The 22,770-nt window shown below is 36.5% G+C and overlaps 1 protein-coding gene and 1 long non-coding RNA gene across 3 annotated transcripts in view; one reads left to right on the top strand and one right to left on the bottom strand.

Moving 5' to 3' along the window:
- The first annotated feature begins 3,727 nt into the window (after window positions 1-3,727).
- LOC134821773 (uncharacterized) overlaps window positions 3,728-22,770 on the top strand; it is a 30,617-nt gene continuing 11,574 nt past the window's right edge. For both annotated transcript variants that reach the window (XR_010161050.1, XR_010161049.1), the window contains exon 1: window positions 3,728-3,751. This is a non-coding gene — a long non-coding RNA (uncharacterized LOC134821773). The remainder of the gene's footprint in view (window positions 3,752-22,770) is intronic.
- The window catches only part of LOC134821772 (uncharacterized), a 51,978-nt gene continuing 42,233 nt past the window's right edge, over window positions 13,026-22,770 (bottom strand). Inside the window, exons 7-11 of the mRNA XM_063832538.1 lie at window positions 21,571-21,609; window positions 20,224-20,330; window positions 15,138-15,231; window positions 14,582-14,723; window positions 13,026-14,406 (exon numbers count right to left, since the gene is read on the bottom strand). Coding sequence (XP_063688608.1) covers window positions 14,339-14,406; window positions 14,582-14,723; window positions 15,138-15,231; window positions 20,224-20,330; window positions 21,571-21,609 — 450 coding nt within the window. The 3' untranslated portion in view covers window positions 13,026-14,338. The remainder of the gene's footprint in view (window positions 14,407-14,581; window positions 14,724-15,137; window positions 15,232-20,223; window positions 20,331-21,570; window positions 21,610-22,770) is intronic.

Genomic DNA, 22,770 nt, shown 5'->3' with positions numbered 1-22,770 from the left:
ATCTGTTGGTATAAATGTTTTGTATGTGAACTATTATTGGTTTGAGATCGCATGACAGGTTTCCCGACTTATGTCCGATCATGATTCGTGTTTTGAAGAATATGATAAGTGTAACCTGTTTTCAACAGTAAAAAAACGAGTTGTCAAAATCCTGAAAACGTTATACGTTTAAGAATTTAACAGCACCATAAATCATACAGCTTTGGAAATGGAAAGGTACATGTAGAGATGAAAATGTATCAGCCCTAAAAGGAATAATCACACAATGGATGTGGATACAACTACAAGTTCTAACATGACAAATAAAATTGGGCAACATCGAACAGATTTAGGAAGTACGTTGTACGTCAAACTACAAATCCTGATTTGGAACACAATCAATAAACAGCATATATTTCCGGTTAACACAGGCCCTGTATGCAGGAGATAGGCTAAACATGGTAAGACGAATCAAGAAATCATCCGTGAAGGTTAAACATACCGCACAATCAGGTCACTCATAATTAGATTCATAATTTGTCCCCCCGTGATTTATATATTTTTTCCTGATTTGATTTAGAACCCATTTGGTAATCCATGTAATGTTGTAATCCTGTAAAGCTGTAATCATGTTTTAGTCTAACGTCTTCGTACAAACTCCTCTAGGTCTGAATCTGTGCCATCTTCCCGGCTAAGTTAATACTGATGACAATTCGCAATTTTTATTACTTAAGTAATTCTCGGTACCGTATGTGACGTGAACATGGAAATTAACTTTGACTATGACAAATTGGTGAAAGTGTTTTTGCCTTTTTAGGGGTCGTTCACATATTACTGACTTACTTGACTTAAGGCGGCTTCAGCGTCCGAGTATTGATGCGCTGTCTCCATATAACTCTATCCGCCATAAGTCCGCCCATTTCTCCAGTGTCGTTGAGACCCGTGTCAGCTCGTAGGCTATCAACATAAGTCATGGCTGGGATCTCCCCCTACTCCGCACCCCATGAGTTGGTTCCCAGAGTAGCAAGCGGTTTGCGACTAGTTCTGGGTGCCGGTCAGGGACAAAAGGATTTCGCGGCATGTACGAAATCGCGAAATTTCCCATTCTCCGCGATAAATTTTATGTATAGTTTAATGTATAGCCTGTTAAATTTCGCGGTACCGCGATTTTTGGCCAAAATAATCGCGAAATCCTTTTGTCCCTGGTGCCGGTGGATATGGCCTGCTAGTCGCATCCTGCGCTCTTGGATCTTCATGGTTGCTCTCGGTAGGTTGCCATAGACTTCTTTGTTGGTTTTGCGTTTGCTTCCAATCCACATTTAGTGCCATCCTTAGCATTCTAGTGTAGCAGCCATCAATGCGTTTCTTCAATTGCTCTGTCAGTGTCAACGTCCATGTTTCAGAACCATAAACAAGTATTGACTCCACAGTAGCAACACATATTGCGTAATCACTTTTTGACCAATTTCTAACCCCTCGCCCTTCGTAATCAATTTTACACAGCTAATATTAATTTATAATGATACTGATAGTGTGTAAAAATTACGCGATCGTAATCATTTAGATACCCCTTCCCTCCCCTCAGTGATTACGCAATCTTTGAACGACCCCTTTATAGTTTATACTTATATAATACTTATATAATACTTAATAGGACAACTTCTCGACTTTTACTACCTGAAAAGGAGAAAAAGAAAAGATGTAAAATCTCAGCGACTCCAAGTGTTGAGATTGCCAGGCTGAAGCTGAGGGAATGTAGCATAAAATACCACTCAGATGCTACAGAAGACAACCGAATAGCTGTTCAAGAGGGCAAACAGAAGCTAGGCGATGCTTATCAAGCAGCCAAAGAGCACCTGCTGGAGGGGCAGGTCCGGGAACTGGAGGAAGCAAGTTGGCAGGGCAGACATGCTAAAAGCTGGACCATGATCAACAAGATCACAGGTAAAGCTCCATCATATACTGGCAAAATCAAGGGAAACTCACCAACGGAAAGGGTTCAGAAATGGAAGGACTATTTTGCTACTCTTCTCGGCTCACCACCGACGGTAGAGAACGCGGAAGAGGATATTGATCCAGTCCACCCACCTCTGAATATCGGAACAGAACCGTTTACGTTGGATGAGTACAGGAAAGCAAAGTCCAGCATAAAGGAAGGGAAAGCATGGGGTGACGACAACATAGCCCCAGAAGTCTTAAAACGATGCGACCTTGATCTAATTGTCTTAGACTTCTGTAACAATGCTCTATTGAAAGGTGAGAAACCAGACCAATGGTCAACTGCCAACATCATACCAATTCCAAAGAAGGGCGACCTTAGCGAACCAATGAACTATCGGGGAATAAGCTTGTCATCCCTAGTTGCCAAGTCTCTAAACAAGATGGTTCTAAACCGGTTGAAGCCAGAAATCGAGACAATTCTGCGTAGAAACCAGAATGGATTCAGACCAGGAAGGTCAACAACTCAACAGATATTGGTACTGAGACGTCTTATAGAGGGTGTCAAGAGTCGGAAACTGCCAGCTGTTCTGACATTTATAGACTTTAAGAAGGCTTTCGACAGTGTACATCGTGGGAAAATGCTAAAGATTCTAGAAGCTTACGGCATTCCAGTCAAAATCGTGCAGCTTATACGGCTCATGTACGAGAAGACAATGGCCAAAGTCCTAACTCCAGACGGAGAAACTGAATTGTTCGAGATACTTGCAGGTGTGTTACAGGGTGATACCTTAGCACCTTACCTCTTTGCAATAGTCATCGACTACTGTATGAGGCAAGCCATAGGCGATGATGCGGAGCGACTTGGACTCACCCTCGAACGTAGAAAAAGCAGAAGAGTGGGGCCCAAGATCATCACCGATGTGGACTTTGCAGATGATATAGCACTTATATCTGAGGACATGGACAAGGCTAACGAGTTCCTGCTCAGAGTAGAATCGGCGGCAGCAAGCGTGGGACTACACATAAACGAAGGCAAGACCAAGGTCATGACACTGAATATGGAGGATCGATCTAGCGACCTACAAAGTCGATCCGGGGAAGCCATAGAAAATGTAGATGATTTCATCTACTTAGGCTCCTGGATTGAGAGCACAGATAGGGAGATAAGGGTTAGAAAGGGAAAAGCGTGGGGTGCCCTACATAGACTGAAGGATATCTGGAAATCCAAACTGTCAAAGAGCCTAAAGATTAGATTGTTCATAGCGGCTTGTGAATCAGTACTGCTCTACGGATCAGAAACCTGGACACTGACAAAGGCTCAAGAGAAAAGTTTGGACGGGACATACACAAAGATGTTGCGTATGGTGCTGGGTATCTCATGGAAGGACAAGGTCAGCAATATAACTTTGTATGGTAGCCTCCCAAGGCTGTCAAACAAGTTACGAAGCAGGAGATTAAAAATGGCGGGACACTGCATCCGACATCCTGAGCTACTTGCCAGTGATTTAGTCTTATGGGAACCTACGCACGGTAGAGCACAGCAAGGCCGACCAAGACAAAGCTACTTGTCTATGTTACTGAAGGAAGTTGGGACAAACTCTAAAGAGGAACTGCGAACCCTGATGCGGGACAGGGATATATGGAGGGGGTTTTCTGGCGTAGATCGGACTTAGCTCCGACATAGTAGTAGTAGTAGTTATATAATATTATAGTATATGATCATCTTGATCAGACACGTACACTTTAAAGTTTAAAGTACAATTACATACACTTATCAAATTTTGTTAATGTTTTAATACTTTCAACACTACTATATAACAAATAATTTGAGGTATCGAATTATTACAAAGCAGTTGTTTAGTTTTTTTAAGAACTGACAATTTGTCATTTTGTCTTTCGGTCCTTGATCTTTGTAGCAGGGTGTTTAACATGGAAAAGATGGAGTTGGACCTGAAAAAGATGGAGGAACAATTGGAAAAGATAAACTGCACTTCACTGAAGTTTAAAGGTAAGAAAGATGATAAAGATAATAAGATTAAGATTACTATTGAATCCGCGTCTAGTGGGGACCTTTTAGGTTCATTTTCCAAACCAGACATGCTTGTCGTTATCCAGGATATTTACACTTTCTCCAAAAATGCTCTTCAACTAACAAAAACTGTTCTAGGAACAAAACAAGCCACAACTTCTACTAAACAGGAATCACCAAATTTCAAAGAAATTATAAAGACACAGCTCAAAGAGGTACTAGCAGAAGTACTCCCTACAATACTACCCGATTTATTGACTTCAGTGGTGGCAACACTACCCAAAGAAAAGAAGACTCAAGAAGAAACGAAGCTCACAGAAAAACACATTCTCACAGTGGAGAAAAAGACTGGGAGTTCTGAAGAACCCATTACAAAGGAGGATGAAAAGGAAATGAAAGGTTCCCTTAAAGTCAACCCAGTGAAGAACTACACAGTGTCCGGAAATACTGCAACTTTCAAGTTTGTGACCAGGGATCAACTCCAGAAAGCCGAGACAGTATTTAAATCTCAAGATAAATACAAAGTATCATCAAAATCCGAACCAGGAAAGAAGTTGGACCCCAAATTGTCTATTCGGAATATTCCCTCTGACATCACAAACAAGGAGACATTGCTAGAGAAACTTTTGGAAAAGAATGAAATACTGAAGTCCTCTTCTGGAAAAGACGATGCAGTAAAAGTGGTTTTCTTCGATGAGATTGAGAAATCGGCTGTCATCCGTGTCACTGCAGCAATGCGTGAGTTAATCAGACAAAACAGAGACTATATACACATTGACCTCAGGGAACACCATGTCACAGACCGAATTCATGTCATTCAATGTTATCATTGCCAGGAATTTGGTCACATGGCCAATTCCATGTACTGTAAAGCCAAAGATAAAGACCCAACATGTTTCTTCTGTGCAGGAAGCCACAAGTCGAAAGATTGTAATAACAAGAGTGAAAATAATGTAAAAAAGATAAAGTGCTCTAACTGCGCCAAAAGTAGTAAACACTCGGAGAAGAACTCAGCAAAGACCCATAAAGCCTCTGATAACCTATGTCCCTCGTATGTAAGAGAACGGACTGGAATAATGAATAGGACAGCAGGATGTGAGAATGCAAAAAACTGGTACATACAGAAGACAAAGGAGACCAAACTACGCCTAGGAAGAGTTTAAGGATTGGAACGTTCAATGTTAGATCCCTAGTGAACAAAACAGTCGGAGTGTTAGAGCATCTTCAAGAAGTTGATTGTGACATCTGTTTTGTACAAGAAACCTTCTTTCGTGATGGAAACACAGCTAAGATAAAGGAGATCAAAGACCTTGGTTGGAATATACTCTCGGATCCAAGAAAACACAGAGGAGGAGGAGGTATAGCTATGCTATTTCGTGATGTGCTCCAGTTAAAGTGTAATAGTAAGGTCATGAAGTACAAATCCTTCCAAGTGATGGAAGCACTGCTACAATCTCAACAAGATATTGTGAGACTTGTGAACTTGTATCGGCCTCCTTATACCAAGAAGGCTCGGTACACGGAGTGTGCCTTTTTAGAAGAATTCGAAGACTACCTTAAAGACCTCACAGTCAAACCTGGCTTCCCCATCATTACTGGAGATTTCAACTTTCACATGGAAAAGCCTGAAGAACACTACCCAAAGAAGCTCTACCAACTCCTGGAGGAGTATGATCTATACCAACACGTTCCCCTTGAACCAACCCATGACCAAGGTGGAACCCTAGATCTTGTAGTGACTAACCGATCCTTCAAGGAAAAACTGACTTCATTCGAAATCTGTCCCTCTAGAACCAAATCTGACCACTTCCTTGTCCTCTTCGATGCAGACATCAAGACAAAGACCAAAGAAGACGCAAAATTCATGAACTACAGAAACTTTAATTTAATTGATACAGAACAGTTTAAAGAAGATATTTTAATTTCAAAACTGACAAACTTCCCTAAAGACATGTCTCCGAATGATGCTGTTGTCCTTTACAACACCGTGCTCACTCAGTTAATGGATAAACACTATCCTTACATAAAGAAGAAGATTACTAAGAAGCCAATGCCTTGGTTAGACCTGGAACTTCGTATTCTCAGGCGAAAGAGAAGAACTGCTGAACGTGCGTGGAGAAAAGATAAAGTTGATGATATAGACAGTGCAAGATCTGAGTACCTGAGATCGGATTATGTTAAGCTAAGAGATGAGTTTTCCCGACTAGAGTTTGTCAAAAGATGCGCTCACCACAAAACCTCTCTTAGGTCCTCTTCAGGGGATACTAAAGCGTTGTACAAAAAAGTCAACAGGCTTTTAGGAAATGACACCCAAAACCTTCCAAACTACAAGGATCCTGTGAAACTGTCAGAAGATTTCAAAGATTTCTTCGCTGAAAAGGTTGCAACCATCAGACAAGCCATTGAGAAGGAAGGAAAAGACAAAGACAAAGACAAAGACAAAGACAAAGACAAAGACAAAGACAAAGACAAAGACAAAGACAAAGACAAAGACAAAGACAAAGACAAAGATATAAACAAAGACAAAGACAAAGATGTAAACAAAGACAAAGACAAAGACAAAGACAAAGACAAAGACAAAGACAAAGACAAAGACAAAGACAAAGACAAAGACAAAGACAAAGACAAAGACAAAGACAAAGATAAAGACAAAGACAAAGATATAGACAAAGACAAAGACAAAGACAAAGACAAAGACACAGACAAAGACAAAGACAAAGACAAAGACAAAGACAAAGATCCTGTTCTTGATAAAGACTGCATCTTTGATAATTTCTCTGAGATAACAGCTGATGAACTCAAAGACCTGGTATCAAAGATGTCCAACAAGTTCTGCTGCTTGGATCCGATCCCAGCATTTCTCTTAAAAAACTGTGTCGATGAACTAACACCTTTTTTACTTCATGTATTGAACTCATCCTTGAAGACTGGAGTCTTTCCCTCAGATATGAAGAAAGCAGTCATCAAACCGACTTTGAAGAAGGAAAATGCTGATGTTGATATTCTCAGTAACTATCGACCAGTGTCTAACCTTTCTGCCTTCTCTAAGATCCTAGAAAGAATTGTACTAAACCAGCTTAATGTCCATCTAACGAACCATACCCTTTACTCAAAAGTCCAATCTGGATATCGCCCTAATCATAGCTGTGAAACATTACTTGTTAGAATGTGTGATGATCTAAACAAAGAAATTGAAGCTGGGAATGTTGTTATAGTTGTACTTCTCGACTTAAGTGCAGCATTTGATACCATTGACCACACAGTCTTATTGGAAAAGCTTATGAAGGACTATGGAATTACTGGAAGTGCACTGCAATGGATAAAGTCCTACCTTGAGAAAAGACACTTCTGTGTTAAGATTGATGATACTCTTTCATCTTTCTTGGAGCTGCTGTTTGGAGTTCCCCAGGGATCACTCTTGGGGCCTATTCTATTCATCCTTTATATCAAAGCTCTCCAGAAAATTGCGGCCAAATATGGTCTTGATATACAGCTCTATGCAGATGATTCTCAACTGTACATCTCATTTAAACCAAACCGTGTGGTACAGTTCATTGATGTCCAAGACAGAACAAACAAATGTCTTGCAGAGATAAAAGCATGGATGGTGAACAACTACATGAAACTGAACGAAACAAAGACAGAACTACTGGTGTTAGGAAAGAGCCATGTTCTAAAAAAGTGTGAACTCAGTGTCAGACTGCAATTTGGAAGCACTGAAATTCTGCCTACGGAGTGTAAAGGAGACAGCTGGAAGAGTCTGGGTGTCAAATTTGATGAAACTCTAAATATGGAAAGACAGATCAATAATGTCAAAAGGAAATGCAGCTGGACAATGATGAATCTAAGAACCATTGGTCGTTACCTTGATGAAGGCATTAAATTGATGCTGGTGAAACAACTGGTCATATCTAAATTAGACTACTGTAATTCTCTTTACATGAATCTACCCAAGACCAGATTGAACAAACTTAGATCAACCCTTAATGGGGCAGTTCGTTTCATCTATAACATAGAAGAGAGGACCACGGACTTGGTTCCCTTCTATAAGAAGGCCCACATACTCCCTATAGACCAACGAATCTTCTTTAAAGTTTGTCTTTTAACCCACAAATCAGTTCACGGTACTGCACCTGATTACCTCAAAGCACTACTGGATGTGGATGTAGTGGATAAAGAACTCTCAAACACCATGACCATGACCAGGTCGAAGAGACCTGATGACCATCTCATGCTCAAGGTACCAAAGAATAAAAGATCCAAAGTTGATGACAGACGTTTCTCAAGCCATGCACCGATTGCATGGAACTCTCTTCCCCTGATGTTGAGATGTATCACTGATACCAACTGTTTCAAGCGAATGTTAAAGAATCATTTATATAATCAGTTCTGATGTTTTTCTTTCCATTGTCTTCACTTTGCAAGACACATTGGCTTTTATTTTTTACCGCACTCCATTTTATGCCTTGATCTCTTACTTACTTGGATCTGATTCTTTCTTGATTGATTATGTCACTGTACTAACCTTTATTATACCTACATGTACTGTATGGTTTCTGCTTCTATTTAGTTTAGTGTGGTTTACAATAAAAGATGTTTTAATTTTGTCTTTGCCTTATGCTGAGTTATACTTTAGTTCATTTTTTACACTTTTGCTCAGATCACTCACAGTCAGCCGCTCTGACATGGTTAATCACCTTCCTTGTGTTGTTGGTTAATCATATGAGCGGGATATAAATACCTCATTTCATTTCATTTCATTTCATTTCATTACATTCAATGACTTATTATGATTGTAATAGACAGTTTTCCAGTTCCACTTATTTTTCTCAGTCAATATATAATTATCAGTCGTAGCGTAACCCGGCCCCTATGCCCTAGTTATCATAAACCGGAGGGAAGAATAAGATTGTTAGCGGAGGGAAATATTATTAACGGAGGGAAATATTATTAACGGAGGGAAATATTATTAATAGAGGGAACGATTATTAACGGAGGGAAAGATTATTAACGGAGAGAAAGATTATTAACAGAGGGAAAGATTATTAATAGAGGGAAAGATTATTAACCCGGAGGGAACGATTATTAACAATAACAGAGGGTAAGATTATTAACTGTAACAGAGGTTAAGATTATTAACGGAGGGAAATATTATAAACGGAGGGAAATATTATTAACGGAGGGAAATATTATTAACGGAGGGAAATATTATTAACGGAGGGAAATATTATTAACGGAGGGAAATATTATTAACGGAGGGAAATATTATTAACGGAGGGAAATATTATTAACGGAGGGAAATATTATCAACGGAGGGAAAGATTATTAATAGAGGGAAAGATTATTAATAGAGGGAAAGATTATTAATCCGGAGGGAACGATTATTAACAATAACAGAGGGTAAGATTACTAACTGTAAGTGTAACAGATGTTAAGATTATTAACGGAGGGAAATATTATTAACGGAGGGAAATATTATTAACGGAGGGAAATATTATTAACGGAGGGAAATATTATTAACGGAGGGAAATATTATTAACGGAGGGAAATATTATTAACGGAGGGAAATATTATCAACGGAGGGAAAGATTATTAATAGAGGGAAAGATTATTAATAGAGGGAAAGATTATTAATCCGGAGGGAACGATTATTAACAATAACAGAGGGTAAGATTACTAACTGTAAGTGTAACAGATGTTAAGATTATTAACGGAGGGAAATATTATAAACGGAGGAAAATATTATTAACAGAGGGAAATATTATTAACAGAGGGAAATATTATTAACGGAGGGAAATATTATTAACGGAGGGAAATATTATTAACAGAGGGAAAGATTATTAACGGATGGAAATATTATTCACGGAGGGAAATATTATTCACGGAGGGAAATATTATTAACGGAGGGAAATATTATTAACGAAGGGAAAGATTATTAACGGAGGGAAATATTATTAACGGAGGAAGGAGGGAAATATTATTATTGGAGGGAAATATCATTAACGGAGGGAACGATTATTAACGGAGGGAAATATGACTAACGGAGGGAAATATTATTAACGGAGGGAAATATTATTAACAGAGGGAAATATTATTAACGGAGGGAAAGATTATTAACGGAGGGAAATATTATTAACTGAGAATAAGATTATTAACGGAGGGAAAGATTATTAACCGTAACGGAGTGAAATATTATTAACTGAGAATAAGATTATTAACGGAGGGAAAGATTATTAACGGAGGGAAAGATTATTAACAGAGGGAAAGATTATTAATAGAGGGAAAGATTATTAACCCGGAGGGAACGATTATTAACAATAACAGAGGGTAAGATTATTAACTGTAACAGAGGTTAAGATTATTAACGGAGGGAAATATTATAAACGGAGGGAAATATTATTAACGGAGGGAAATATTATTAACGGAGGGAAATATTATTAACGGAGGGAAATATTATTAACGGAGGGAAATATTATTAACGGAGGGAAATATTATTAACGGAGGGAAATATTATTAACGGAGGGAAATATTATCAACGGAGGGAAAGATTATTAATAGAGGGAAAGATTATTAATAGAGGGAAAGATTATTAATCCGGAGGGAACGATTATTAACAATAACAGAGGGTAAGATTACCAACTGTAAGTGTAACAGATGTTAAGATTATTAACGGAGGGAAATATTATAAACGGAGGAAAATATTATTAACAGAGGGAAATATTATTAACAGAGGGAAATATTATTAACCGTAACGGAAGGAAATATTATTAACTGAGAATAAGATTATTAACGGAGGGAAAGATTATTAACCGTAACGGAGTGAAATATTATTAACTGAGAATAAGATTATTAACGGAGGGAAAGATTATTAACGGAGGGAAAGCTTATTAACGGAGGGAAAGATTATTAACAGAGGGAAAGATTATTAATAGAGGGAAAGATTATTAACCCGGAGGGAACGATTATTAACAATAACAGAGGGTAAGATTATTAACTGTAACAGAGGTTAAGATTATTAACGGAGGGAAATATTATAAACGGAGGGAAATATTATTAACGGAGGGAAATATTATTAACGGAGGGAAATATTATTAACGGAGGGAAATATTATTAACGGAGGGAAATATTATTAACGGAGGGAAATATTATTAACGGAGGGAAATATTATTAACGGAGGGAAATATTATCAACGGAGGGAAAGATTATTAATAGAGGGAAAGATTATTAATAGAGGGAAAGATTATTAATCCGGAGGGAACGATTATTAACAATAACAGAGGGTAAGATTACTAACTGTAAGTGTAACAGATGTTAAGATTATTAACGGAGGGAAATATTATAAACGGAGGAAAATATTATTAACAGAGGGAAATATTATTAACAGAGGGAAATATTATTAACGGAGGGAAATATTATTAACGGAGGGAAATATTATTAACAGAGGGAAAGATTATTAACGGATGGAAATATTATTCACGGAGGGAAATATTATTCACGGAGGGAAATATTATTAACGGAGGGAAATATTATTAACGAAGGGAAAGATTATTAACGGAGGGAAATATTATTAACGGAGGAAGGAGGGAAATATTATTATTGGAGGGAAATATCATTAACGGAGGGAACGATTATTAACGGAGGGAAATATGATTAACGGAGGGAAATATTATTAACGGAGGGAAATATTATTAACAGAGGGAAATATTATTAACGGAGGGAAAGATTATTAACGGAGGGAAATATTATTAACTGAGAATAAGATTATTAACGGAGGGAAAGATTATTAACCGTAACGGAGTGAAATATTATTAACGGAGGGAAAGATTATTAACGGAGAATAATATTATTAACGGAGGGAAAGATTATTAACGGAGGGAAAGAATTTAAGAATATTAACGGAGAATAATATTATTAACGGAGGGAAAGATTATTAACCGTAACGGAGTGAAATATTATTAACTGAGAATAATATTATTAACGGAGGGAAAGATTAGGGTGGAGGGAAAGAATTTAAGAATATTAACTGAGAATAATATTATTAACGGAGGGAAAGAATTTAAGAATATTAACGGAGAATAATATTATTAACGGAGGGAAAGATTATTAACGGAGAATAATATTATTAACGGAGGGAAAGATTATTAACGGAGAATAATATTATTAACGGAGGGAAAGATTATTAACGGAGGGAAAGAATTTAAGAATATTAACGGAGAATAATATTATTAACGGAGGGAAAGATTATTAACAGAGAATAATATTATTAACGGAGGGAAAGATTATTAACGGAGGGAAAGAATTTAAGAATATTAACGGAGAATAATATTATTAACGGAGGGAAAGATTATTAACGGAGAATAATATTATTAACGGAGGGAAAGATTATTAACGGAGGGAAAGAATTTAAGAATATTAACGGAGAATAATATTATTAACGGAGGGAAAGAATTTAAGAATATTAACGGAGAATAATATTATTAACGGAGGGAAATATTATTAACGGAGGGAAAGAATTTAAGAATATTAACGGAGAATAATATTATTAACGGAGGGAAAGATTATTAACGGAGGGAAAGAATTTAAGAATATTAACGGAGAATAATATTATTAACGGAGGGAAAGATTAGGGTGGTGTTTGAGGTAGACAGACGTTATATAGAGCACATAAACTGGTAGTGGTACTGGTGAAAGAAAATGAACTTAGCATTTCTAGGGTTCCCTCAACTACCCTTGTTTTAAAGTTGAACATTCATTTTCAATCATCAATTTTAAGTTAAGCTTAATAGTCTTCGTTCCGATAAACGACTTCCCTGTATTATTAATTAATTTTCTGACAGTAAATATAACCGAATATTTACAATCGTGCTCTCTCAAGCTGAATGTCGTAAAACTAAACTGCTCATATAAGCGCTGACCTTTGACCAGCGATAAATTCGACAAGGAACAATATTTTTGAGCAGCTGATACAACTAAAAATTCGATTTCGATAAAGGCCCCCTAGCCATGCGGCCTGCCCCTTAATCCTAATAATTTCATATTTCTTGTTGAATAAATGTACCAAATAAAACGGGGAATATAATCTATTAAACAAATAAACATTACAATGAAAGAAATAACACACTCATTAATAAAGAAAATGCCTGTCGACATTTTTCAGGGTATAAAGCAGTTAAATAATCTTAAACTCAAAAGTTATCGAGATTTAAAATCAGTTAGATATAAAATTTTAGCCATCTTATTTCCAGAAAGTTTGTATAATTTCGTATGGAGGACACATACCTTCTAATCGATTGATTAAGTATTCAATTAATCAATCAACCAGTCGAAAGGCTCCCTATTACCCAACATCCAATGATAAAGATCCTCCTATGGCAAGATTAAAGACGCGTATTAACATACTCTTTGTACAAATAACACTAAGACGCGTATCCCATGAGCCACCATAACGGGGTCCGCCAGATTTTGTAGACATTTGTTGAAAAAAGGAAGGGGCTTAGCCCGTTATAAAACAAAAACGTACATTCTTAAGATTTTCCAGCATTAATCTACAATTTTTGGCCCGCCCATCTTTCATAATGTACAGACTAGAAACTGGGAACGTTTTTACGCTCACAAAACATCAATCCTACCCTCCCAATATCAAAGCAACATATTCAGTGGAAATAAGGCTACTTTTTCAGCACAGTTAAAACAACATTGACAATATCACCCCAGCCAAACATCTGATAATTTTATGGTTCGCGATTAAACAAACACAGGAAATGTGTTAGACTCATTTTTGGTCTTCGGCGTCACTGGGCTACATTATTTTGTATTTTATTAAAAAAATAGTGACGGCGCAAAATATTGAAATTTCGACTCCAAAACTACAGAAAACGACGTTTAATGCGAAATTTCTGCTGAAACTGATGTATCCTGTTTAACGAAAGTTAAAATTAATTTAATCAAAATATAAATAAACAACCTTTAAGTTAAAAACCTCCATTTCTGTTGCAACAGAATGATATTCGGGACAAAGTATGTACACAGTCCGCAACATATTTTTGCGCTTCATCGGAATTTTAAGTTTATAGACAATACTCATTAACCGTCCGAAGCATACAGATTACAGATTCGGTCAATTTAGTTTCAATCATAGCCGTGCATCGCAGTGGTTGACCAAATCCCAGTGGCGTAAAACTGTGTTGAAGTATTCCTATCTCGCGACGAATCGTCGCCCTTTGCTGACGTCATGTGGTAGTTTTATGACGTCACGTGGTAGTTTGAAGAGGTCACGTGGTATTTAAAGCAGTCACGTGGTTTCTTTGTGACGTCACGTGGTGCTAAGTACACGGCGATGGCTATTGGCGCAACTTCAAGAAGGTGATGATCTCGACCAGGGAAGTTTAATCACACTGCAGGTACAGGGGATATAGGGGCGGGCTCTATCTCATCTTCACCTGTTATCCGCACAGCAACTGTAAAGAGAGGGGTGATTAGTATCGTGCTAATTATTCTGATTAATTAGTCTATTAATTAGTGGTCAATCAATTGAATATGAGATATACAGGTATAGTTCCCGTCATCGTAGCTTTTCTAACGTAAATAAACAAATCAACTAATTAACCAACTAATTAACTAATCGAGTGATACCTGATGATGATGTGTGTTGTTGTTGCGGAGAAGGTGGATTAACAAAGTCTGTCTGGACCTCCTGGTCCACCCTAGTAGACACATTCTCGCTCTGTTCCACCGCTGGTGGTGGCGGCTGGTTCAGCGTGTCACCCCCCGAGGGCTGCAAATTTTATTAGTTTTATATGGGAAGTTTTGGGGTAATTATTAGTTTATTATTTTTTAAATGTTACGGTCAGTCCATGTAGGTGTGTATATAATAATGAATAATTAAAATTTGACCATAGGACAATATTTAATCATAATTTAATTACAGTCTGCTAGAGGCTCGAATGTTGGTACAGAGGCCGTGTGTATGTGTACTAACGAATTAAAGAGATTACAACTGACCAGAATCACTTACATATAAAGTTTAAATCCGGGCGTGATTCTGGTTTGTTAACCCTGTAACTCACGTTTTAATTTTCTTAATAAATGATTTGGAGAGTCGATGGCAGGTGAGAAATTAATCAGAATCACAGGATATATTCACTTTTATTAGATTTGATTAGGACAATTGGTGGCAGAATTAACTAACCATTCCGAGATGTTCTAATATGTCCAGCTTGCACATTGGACATGTTCGATGGTCGAAAAGCCACGGATCGACACAATTCTTGTGAAATTCGTGCCTGAAAAAGAAATAGGATTAGATATTCAAGATCAATAATAGTTGGAAAATCTCAAACGTAAATATTCGAATCAATTCACTACGTGAACAGATCGAGCTAATAAAAGACACATAGTAACATACAGTACGTCTGTAATCAAATATTTGACTAGTGAGTTGAGAATGAAAATTAAGATATTTGTGATCCGACAGTGTTTCGGAATGTAGCTAGCGGACAATGAAGGCAAATTTTGATGATGGCGCGCATTTGGATCCTTTATTTTATGAACAAAAGAATCGTACAATTTAAGGGCTTTTAGAATGTAAACACTGATAAGAGTAAAATATGTTAATCAATTTTCATAATTGAATAAATTAAGATAGTCGCCGGTTGGTTGCAGTTTGCATGAAGTGCAGCAGCGCACGCGCGCGCGCTTAACTTGCTATTTTCGGATATGATGCACTGAACACAACAAAAAACGAACTTGGTACATAAATATTAGTCCGCGCGCAACGCGATTAGCAGGAATTTGACATTTAGTGTCCCCAGAACATAAGGAAAGAGCTGCGTTTCCTTGCTTACTAAAGTGTAAAATAGTACACCGGAAGTTGCAAAGTTGAGCAATGACACGAGTAAGATCATTGGAAGACATTGGGCACGATCATGAGATTATTTCGTCATATTCCCACGGTCGTTGGCTATCACGTACTGCAACATATTTTCGCACCTACCTCACAACACATATGACATATCTTATGACTTTATCCACCCCACAATCATAATATATAGGCACCAGTACGATATATTGTTTTATGGATTCTGGCCAAAACATGTTCCCATATGACGCATGCATCAAACACGATCCTTTATTACATTTAAAACTACTCTAAGATGAATGCCGAAGTTTGTGAACACGATGAAGCATGACTCATGAGTGTATTTTAAAACTTCCGAATAAGATTTTTACAAAACAGCGAATTCAACCATCGTACTTTTAATAAAAAAGCAACAAGTCATTCGGTGAGATTTTATGGTTTTATTATCACTGGTTTTAGATGTTGTGATACTAACTGACATGGTATATTTTAGAGAGTAATGGGTCCGCCAATTATTAACGATTAATTATTAATTCAGGGGAAGTATTTAATATAATCGTAAATATTTTACAGTCGTAAACGGAAACTTAAACTTAAGATTGAATTGTATTTAACATTTGATCAGTTTCTGTCAAGAACACTACTGATTTGATAAGAAACCAATATTTTAGGGATAGGTTTTTCAATGATACCACTTACTGACTTACCAAAACTAAAATATTCAATATTTCATGACTTAGTTAAGCATGCTCTGATATAACAAGATAGTATCAAAGATCTTCCTTCAGTTAATACCAGAATTACAAAATCTCCTATGCAAGCTCTTGAAGTTTAGCTGTAAGAAGCGACGTCAAGGTTGTCTGTCCACGACGTTTTTTTGCATCTAATCATGACTTTTTGCTTTTATACGTCAGGATTCTGCGCTTTTAATTTCGACTTAACTGCCGATGACGTTAAATATCAGACCTTAGCCAGACCCTTTAAAATATGTTTGATGCTCGATATTAAATTTTAAGGACACTATTATATCGAAGTTAAACTTCTTAAACCAGCAAAACCATTAACCGGGTAATAAGCAATAATTTTAAAGTTTAAACGAAAAATTTCATTCCTCGATAAATTTGTCGCCTCCTAAACCGCTATTTATGACCTAATGTAAGAATCAACTTAAACTTTAACCGTTACAAAAAAACATTTAAATCGTTGAAGAACGTCAACTATTTTACCGAAATCTGTCACTCACACGAGACTCATATCACGTGACTCACACAGCAACTTAACACAGCTAGAGTATTAATAAAGTGGTAATCTCGAGTGAAAATACGTAGAAAAACTAAACGCAACTGGGCTGCTGACAACTGTGCTAGTTTCTGTTATTAGTACTACATTTTCATAGACTTTAGTTCGGCTGGGGAGTAAGAGTAAACGTTCTTAACACCACGGTTATTTATCGGTTCAATCCTGCCATCTGATCGGTTATATTGCTGTTTCATCCGTTTTTAATGAATCAAACATCTTTAGCTGTTGATTCTTCCTCCCCAAGCATACTCGTAGAATAAATTTTGCAGAAACCGAGTTTAATGGTAAGAAGTCTTAAACTTAAATACCGAGATTAAAACTTGTGACAGGCCTCCCATAACCGGTTACAGAGTTACGGAGGCACTACTTTGGGCGATAGATGGGGTTTAACGCTGCCACAATAAGTGGACTGGCGAGCTGCCAGAATTCTAGGAAGGACTGTATTTAAGTAGTTAGTCAGCTTACCAATGTTACCATGCCCCTTACCACTTAAGTATCCTTTTAGTTTACTGAGCGCGGTATAACATGTTGAACATGTTGCCATATCATCCACCTCTCCCTCAGACGGCTTATTACTTTTAAGTATTAAGTATATATTATTTATATGTATATAACTTTTAGATGAATTGGTTGCGCAAGGATTTAAGTTAGCTGCATTGCGCAATAAGTTTGTCAAGTTTTATAAATCAAGATTAAATATTTGGGGTAAATATGGTAGTGATATTTATGATGAATTTATAGAAATGTTTCAATCACCTAATATTATTTATATTAAATATAATATATATATAATATACCTATAAAATATAAGATAAGAGAGTACGCATATATTCTTATTTCTCTAGAGCACGCACGGAGCTTCATTTTAAAATTCGATCTCCGAATTTTCGAATGATCTTATAACTACTGTATGATGAGAGTTAGATGGAATTAACGTTCGCACCATCTACCATTGATACTCCCCGTACTCTCGTATTTGAGGGGGCTTCTATCCGGTTATATGGTCGATACAAGTTGAAGATTTGAAGGGATTTCGAGGAATGGCCCGAGGAATCCATGCCCTTTCATTTACAATATGTAAACTTTCATATTATAGTAATTTATAGTAAAAACTCAAGAAGTTTTAACTTTAAACTTCAGAATCTAAAAACTGTACTTAGGACAGTGTGCTCGAAGAATAGGCACAATTATTTAGAGCTCCTTACAAAATCTGAACATAACTTATAGCGTAACTCGTTTTAAAACTATTACAAAGTAACATTTCGGCAGAATTGCACTTATTTGGCTATTACGTTACTGGACTTCTGCCTAAGACAATTAATTAGATTCCAAGAATGCCACGCATTACCTGACATTAAGATAAAATCAACTGAATTGTTTAAAAAAACTCATACACGCTGTAAGCCCAGAATTGCATTTTTGTCCGCTTCTTGCCGGGGGGGGGGGGGGGGTGGTCGTTCTTGCTTAGCTAACAGAAATTATATGATGAGGGGTGCGGAGTTGTGAGCGAGAGGTTCAGCACCCGTTTCCCATTTCCAATTTCCCATTTCCTGTTCCCATACCTTAAGTCAGGGTTAAACCCATCACAAACAGATTTGTTTTACATAACTCCGATTTTCTTAATTCTTTCACTTTCAGTCAAGGGCGCGACAAATTTTAGAAAGCAACTTTATTTATTTACAGCAGCAATTTTAAGCATTATAGTCCAAGAAGATGCAGAGTACGCTGAATAAACGAGCCAATCACAGGCAACTGTCAAGGCTAAATAATTACAGTTTGACGTAATAGAGGTACATGACTCAGCCAATATCGATATAATATTGTAGCTTTTAATCAAATGCTTTGCAGTTTTCGAGGTGCAACTGTGCAACTGTGCAACATGGTGGAACTGTTTAGAGTAAGCAATGCTATGGGCAAACAGACAGCGAATGGGCTTTTTAATGTAACCAACTTATGCGTCAGCATGATGTAAACATGCTAGCTTGAAGCGTGTTAGTAAATTATATATATATATATCCTAGTATATATACTAGGAGGAACCCTTATAACCCTAAAATGGTGTCAAGACTCAAGAGACTAAAATAATTATTACCTATTAAATTCGCGTTTTTGACACCACTTGGGGGTCCAAATTTTGGGCTCTAAAATTCCTATTCCTTGGCCGATTTTTATTTTTTCATGCTGATTTGGAGGCCATTAAAGCATTTGACCCAGTCAAAAAAGTTTCAGTTGTATATCTTTTACGGTTTTTGCGGAAAGTCGCGTTAATTCGTTAAAGTTGATGCCGTGGTGTCAGTAAAATGGCACGGATAAACACATATATATCGTCTCGCTTTATATATAGTAAAATAGCTGAATTCTTTTTCCACAGAATTCTACTAAAAAATTCAAATCTTTAACATTTAGTCATGAGACCAGCCTGCGATCATACTATCTATAATAACTCTAATAATATATCAACATGAATAGTCAAGATAACCAAGCTGTTATATTATTATATCGCTTAGTTTGGGACTCAACATCGCGAATCAATGTTCCATCTTAATATTAGTAATTTAGTAGCCAATAGAATCGCGAGCTAAAATCGATTCATTGGAAATTCTTTAAAGCTGTTTAAGATGAGCTATATTTAGAAACTGGACGAGTATAAATTTCTTTACCAACTTGAATTAAATATGGATCACGGGCGTTAGCCGATAGCGCAGAATCTATTGTTTCATCAACGTGTACACGAAGCTATTTATCAACCTTTAAATATGTTAATCGCTACATAAAGAAGGTGTGTTTTGAATGAATATCTGACTGACATGCGATGATTATTACTTTATTATGGCCCTGTTCTTATATTACATGATAGCCGACACCCTCACACCCAGATGACTTTTTAACAGAATGCACATTATTATTGAAATTCGCCATGCATAAAATAGTCAACTGATATAATTGCGATATTGGCAAAAATTCGCACTGATCTTGAATGGCTTCCTTTAAATATCTGTTGGGGTATGTTTTATCGTTGAAGCGTGTTATAAATGTACTAGGATTTATTTATTATTTATATAAGATAAATATTATAATTTATTTAATGATAAAATAAAACTGGTAATATTACACTTACTTGCAAGGTAATATTCTGATCACTTCTCTAGGTTTATATAAGTCCAAACAAACAGGACAAAAGTCAGCATCCTCATTACTTGAACAACTACTGCAAGTACTGTCGTTCTGAAATTATAATTGGTTAATTAATTACTTGAACAAGTATTACATGTGATGTCGTTCTGAAACTATAATTGGTTAATTAACCAAGTAATTAGATAGGTAGTTGAATATATGTTGGACGAGGAATTGTCTGATTATAAATTTAATTAATGCGGTATCATCTAAAATTGAGATTCATACACTACACCCTGATAATTGGTAGTTGGTACGTCTAATGAGGTAACGACGGCGCGCGCTAATTGGCTAATTAGCTAATTGCGCGCTAATTGGCTAATTAGGTATCAGCCACTGATTATTTTACGACCGTTATGTGCTGTCGCGATGCCAATAAGCGACCTCAGTGGTTTTTAACGTCGATAGTTCACTGCTAAGTGATATAGTCATTAGTCAAAGATAATTTAATTAATAGCTGTCGTTTTATGTAAAATCCGGATTGGAACATTGTTTATGAGTCGCATGGTTGCAATGTATTCTTGTGTAAATTTGTATTGATCCCGTTTGTTGCGACAAGGAAAAATGCTCTTATCAGGAAAGGAATTTCTCTGCATTTCAATAGTTCAATGTTACAACATCGTATTCATGATCCAAAAATATTTCTGTTAAAATTTGCTGTCGCTGTGCAATAGAAAGTCTAGTCACTAGCTATCATCATTTGCATTGCATAACACAGGGAGTCTTACAGCCTAGCTCGTAATTAAACTTTAAAGGTTTCCGAATCTTTCGATAACTCGATAAGATTGAAATTAAAACTAACTAAAAAACTTCTCCCTCAAATTTATTACAAGAAACTGAAAATTAAATAATGAAACAAACATAATATGTTTGTCTGGACGTGACGGCGACTTTCAGGCCGATTTATCACCGCCTGTAGCTCTGAAGGTGATCAATCAATTAACCAATCAAGGTGATTGGTTAATACCACTTAACTACCAACATGTTGATTATAAAAAGTAGGAAGTTTCTAGACGATTACTTAAAAAGTAGGCAGTTTCTGTGGCAGAACTTGGAAACGTTTTATTCCGAGGAAGTACTTAGTACTTAGTAGTTGAGCACTTTGAGAACTAGTTGCAAGCTGTAGACTCTAGAGTTTAAATGAGCGGGGTTTCAAACTTTCTCATTTCATGTACCTTGAATATATTTGATTGTGTGCTAACCTGCCTTAATTAAACAATATAAAATAATAGAGTGATGTAAAATATAGATTTTAATTTAACTAAAATAGAATATAAAATGTATTACTCACATCAGGAATTGGGGGTGCCGACTTTTTAATTTTCTTTGTCTGAAATAGGAAATATTATTGTCAATTATATGACTAACTCTTTAACTTTAAGTTCCACGGCACATTGTTCACCATATTAATATGTCCAATATTTTGGCTCCCTCCTTTCGATTTCATTCAATTTAGAACTAAAGGGTTAGTTGGGGAGCCTTATAGTTCCAAGGGCAATTTTCCGAAAAAAATAAGTTGGACAATTTATTATATAAAAAGATATTTATCATGGTAACCTGTTCCCCGGCCTATTAATTTACCTCCCAGTATTGATACCCGTATCGAATTAGTCAGGGTAGTGTATACTTGTATACATTATACAGCATATTATTATATAATATACAGCCGATATGAAGACAGACCACTTAAGACGGAACAAAATTCCTGGGTCCTGCATAGCAACGCAATATTATCAATTAAGACCACAGCGATCGTATAATTTGAGTGATCAAATTTTACACGTCAACATGTTAATGATTTTTTGGCTCAAATAATTGAGTGAAACCGAAAAGAGGGATCCGAAAAATTCGACATATTTAACATATTTAATTAGACCATATTAGTAGCTGAAAAATACGCCGTGAAATCGCTTAAAAGGATTATGTGAACTATGCATACAATGTGAACTGTGAAGGTGTGAACTGGAGGACAACATAATTCACAAAGTGCAGAGTTCTACAGAGGACTACGGTACTACTACTGTATCGGTACAAACAAACACCCAACAACAATTATTATTCTTCAACATTGATAACATCTCCCCACAGACTACTGATTAGAACTCAAGTCTCAAAACCTACACAGCTGTGAAAGTCTTACTGTCTCTTGCTGTTTTTACGAAGTAAAAAAACACAGATCATTAATCCAAATCACGCCCTAACTTTATTTAATCACATACTGTTGTTGTTGTTGTTGTTGTTAAATCTAGTTAAATCACGCCCTAACTTTATTTAATCACATACCGTTGTTGTTGTTGTTGTTAAATCTAGTTAAATCACGCCCTAACTTTATTTAATCACATACTGTTGTTGTTGTTGTTGTTAAATCTAGTTAAATCACGCCCTAACTTTATTTAATCACATACCGTTGTTGTTGTTGTTGTTGTTAAATCTAGTTAAATCACGCCCTAACTTTTTTTAATCACATACCGTTGTTGTTGTGGTTGTTGTT

This window comes from Bolinopsis microptera, chromosome 10 (genome assembly GCF_026151205.1).
Source record: "Bolinopsis microptera isolate Bmic1 chromosome 10, MBARI_Bmic_1.0, whole genome shotgun sequence".
In the NCBI taxonomy this organism is placed as follows: Eukaryota; Metazoa; Ctenophora; class Tentaculata; order Lobata; family Bolinopsidae; genus Bolinopsis; species Bolinopsis microptera.
This window is presented reverse-complemented; position numbering and strand designations above follow the sequence as displayed.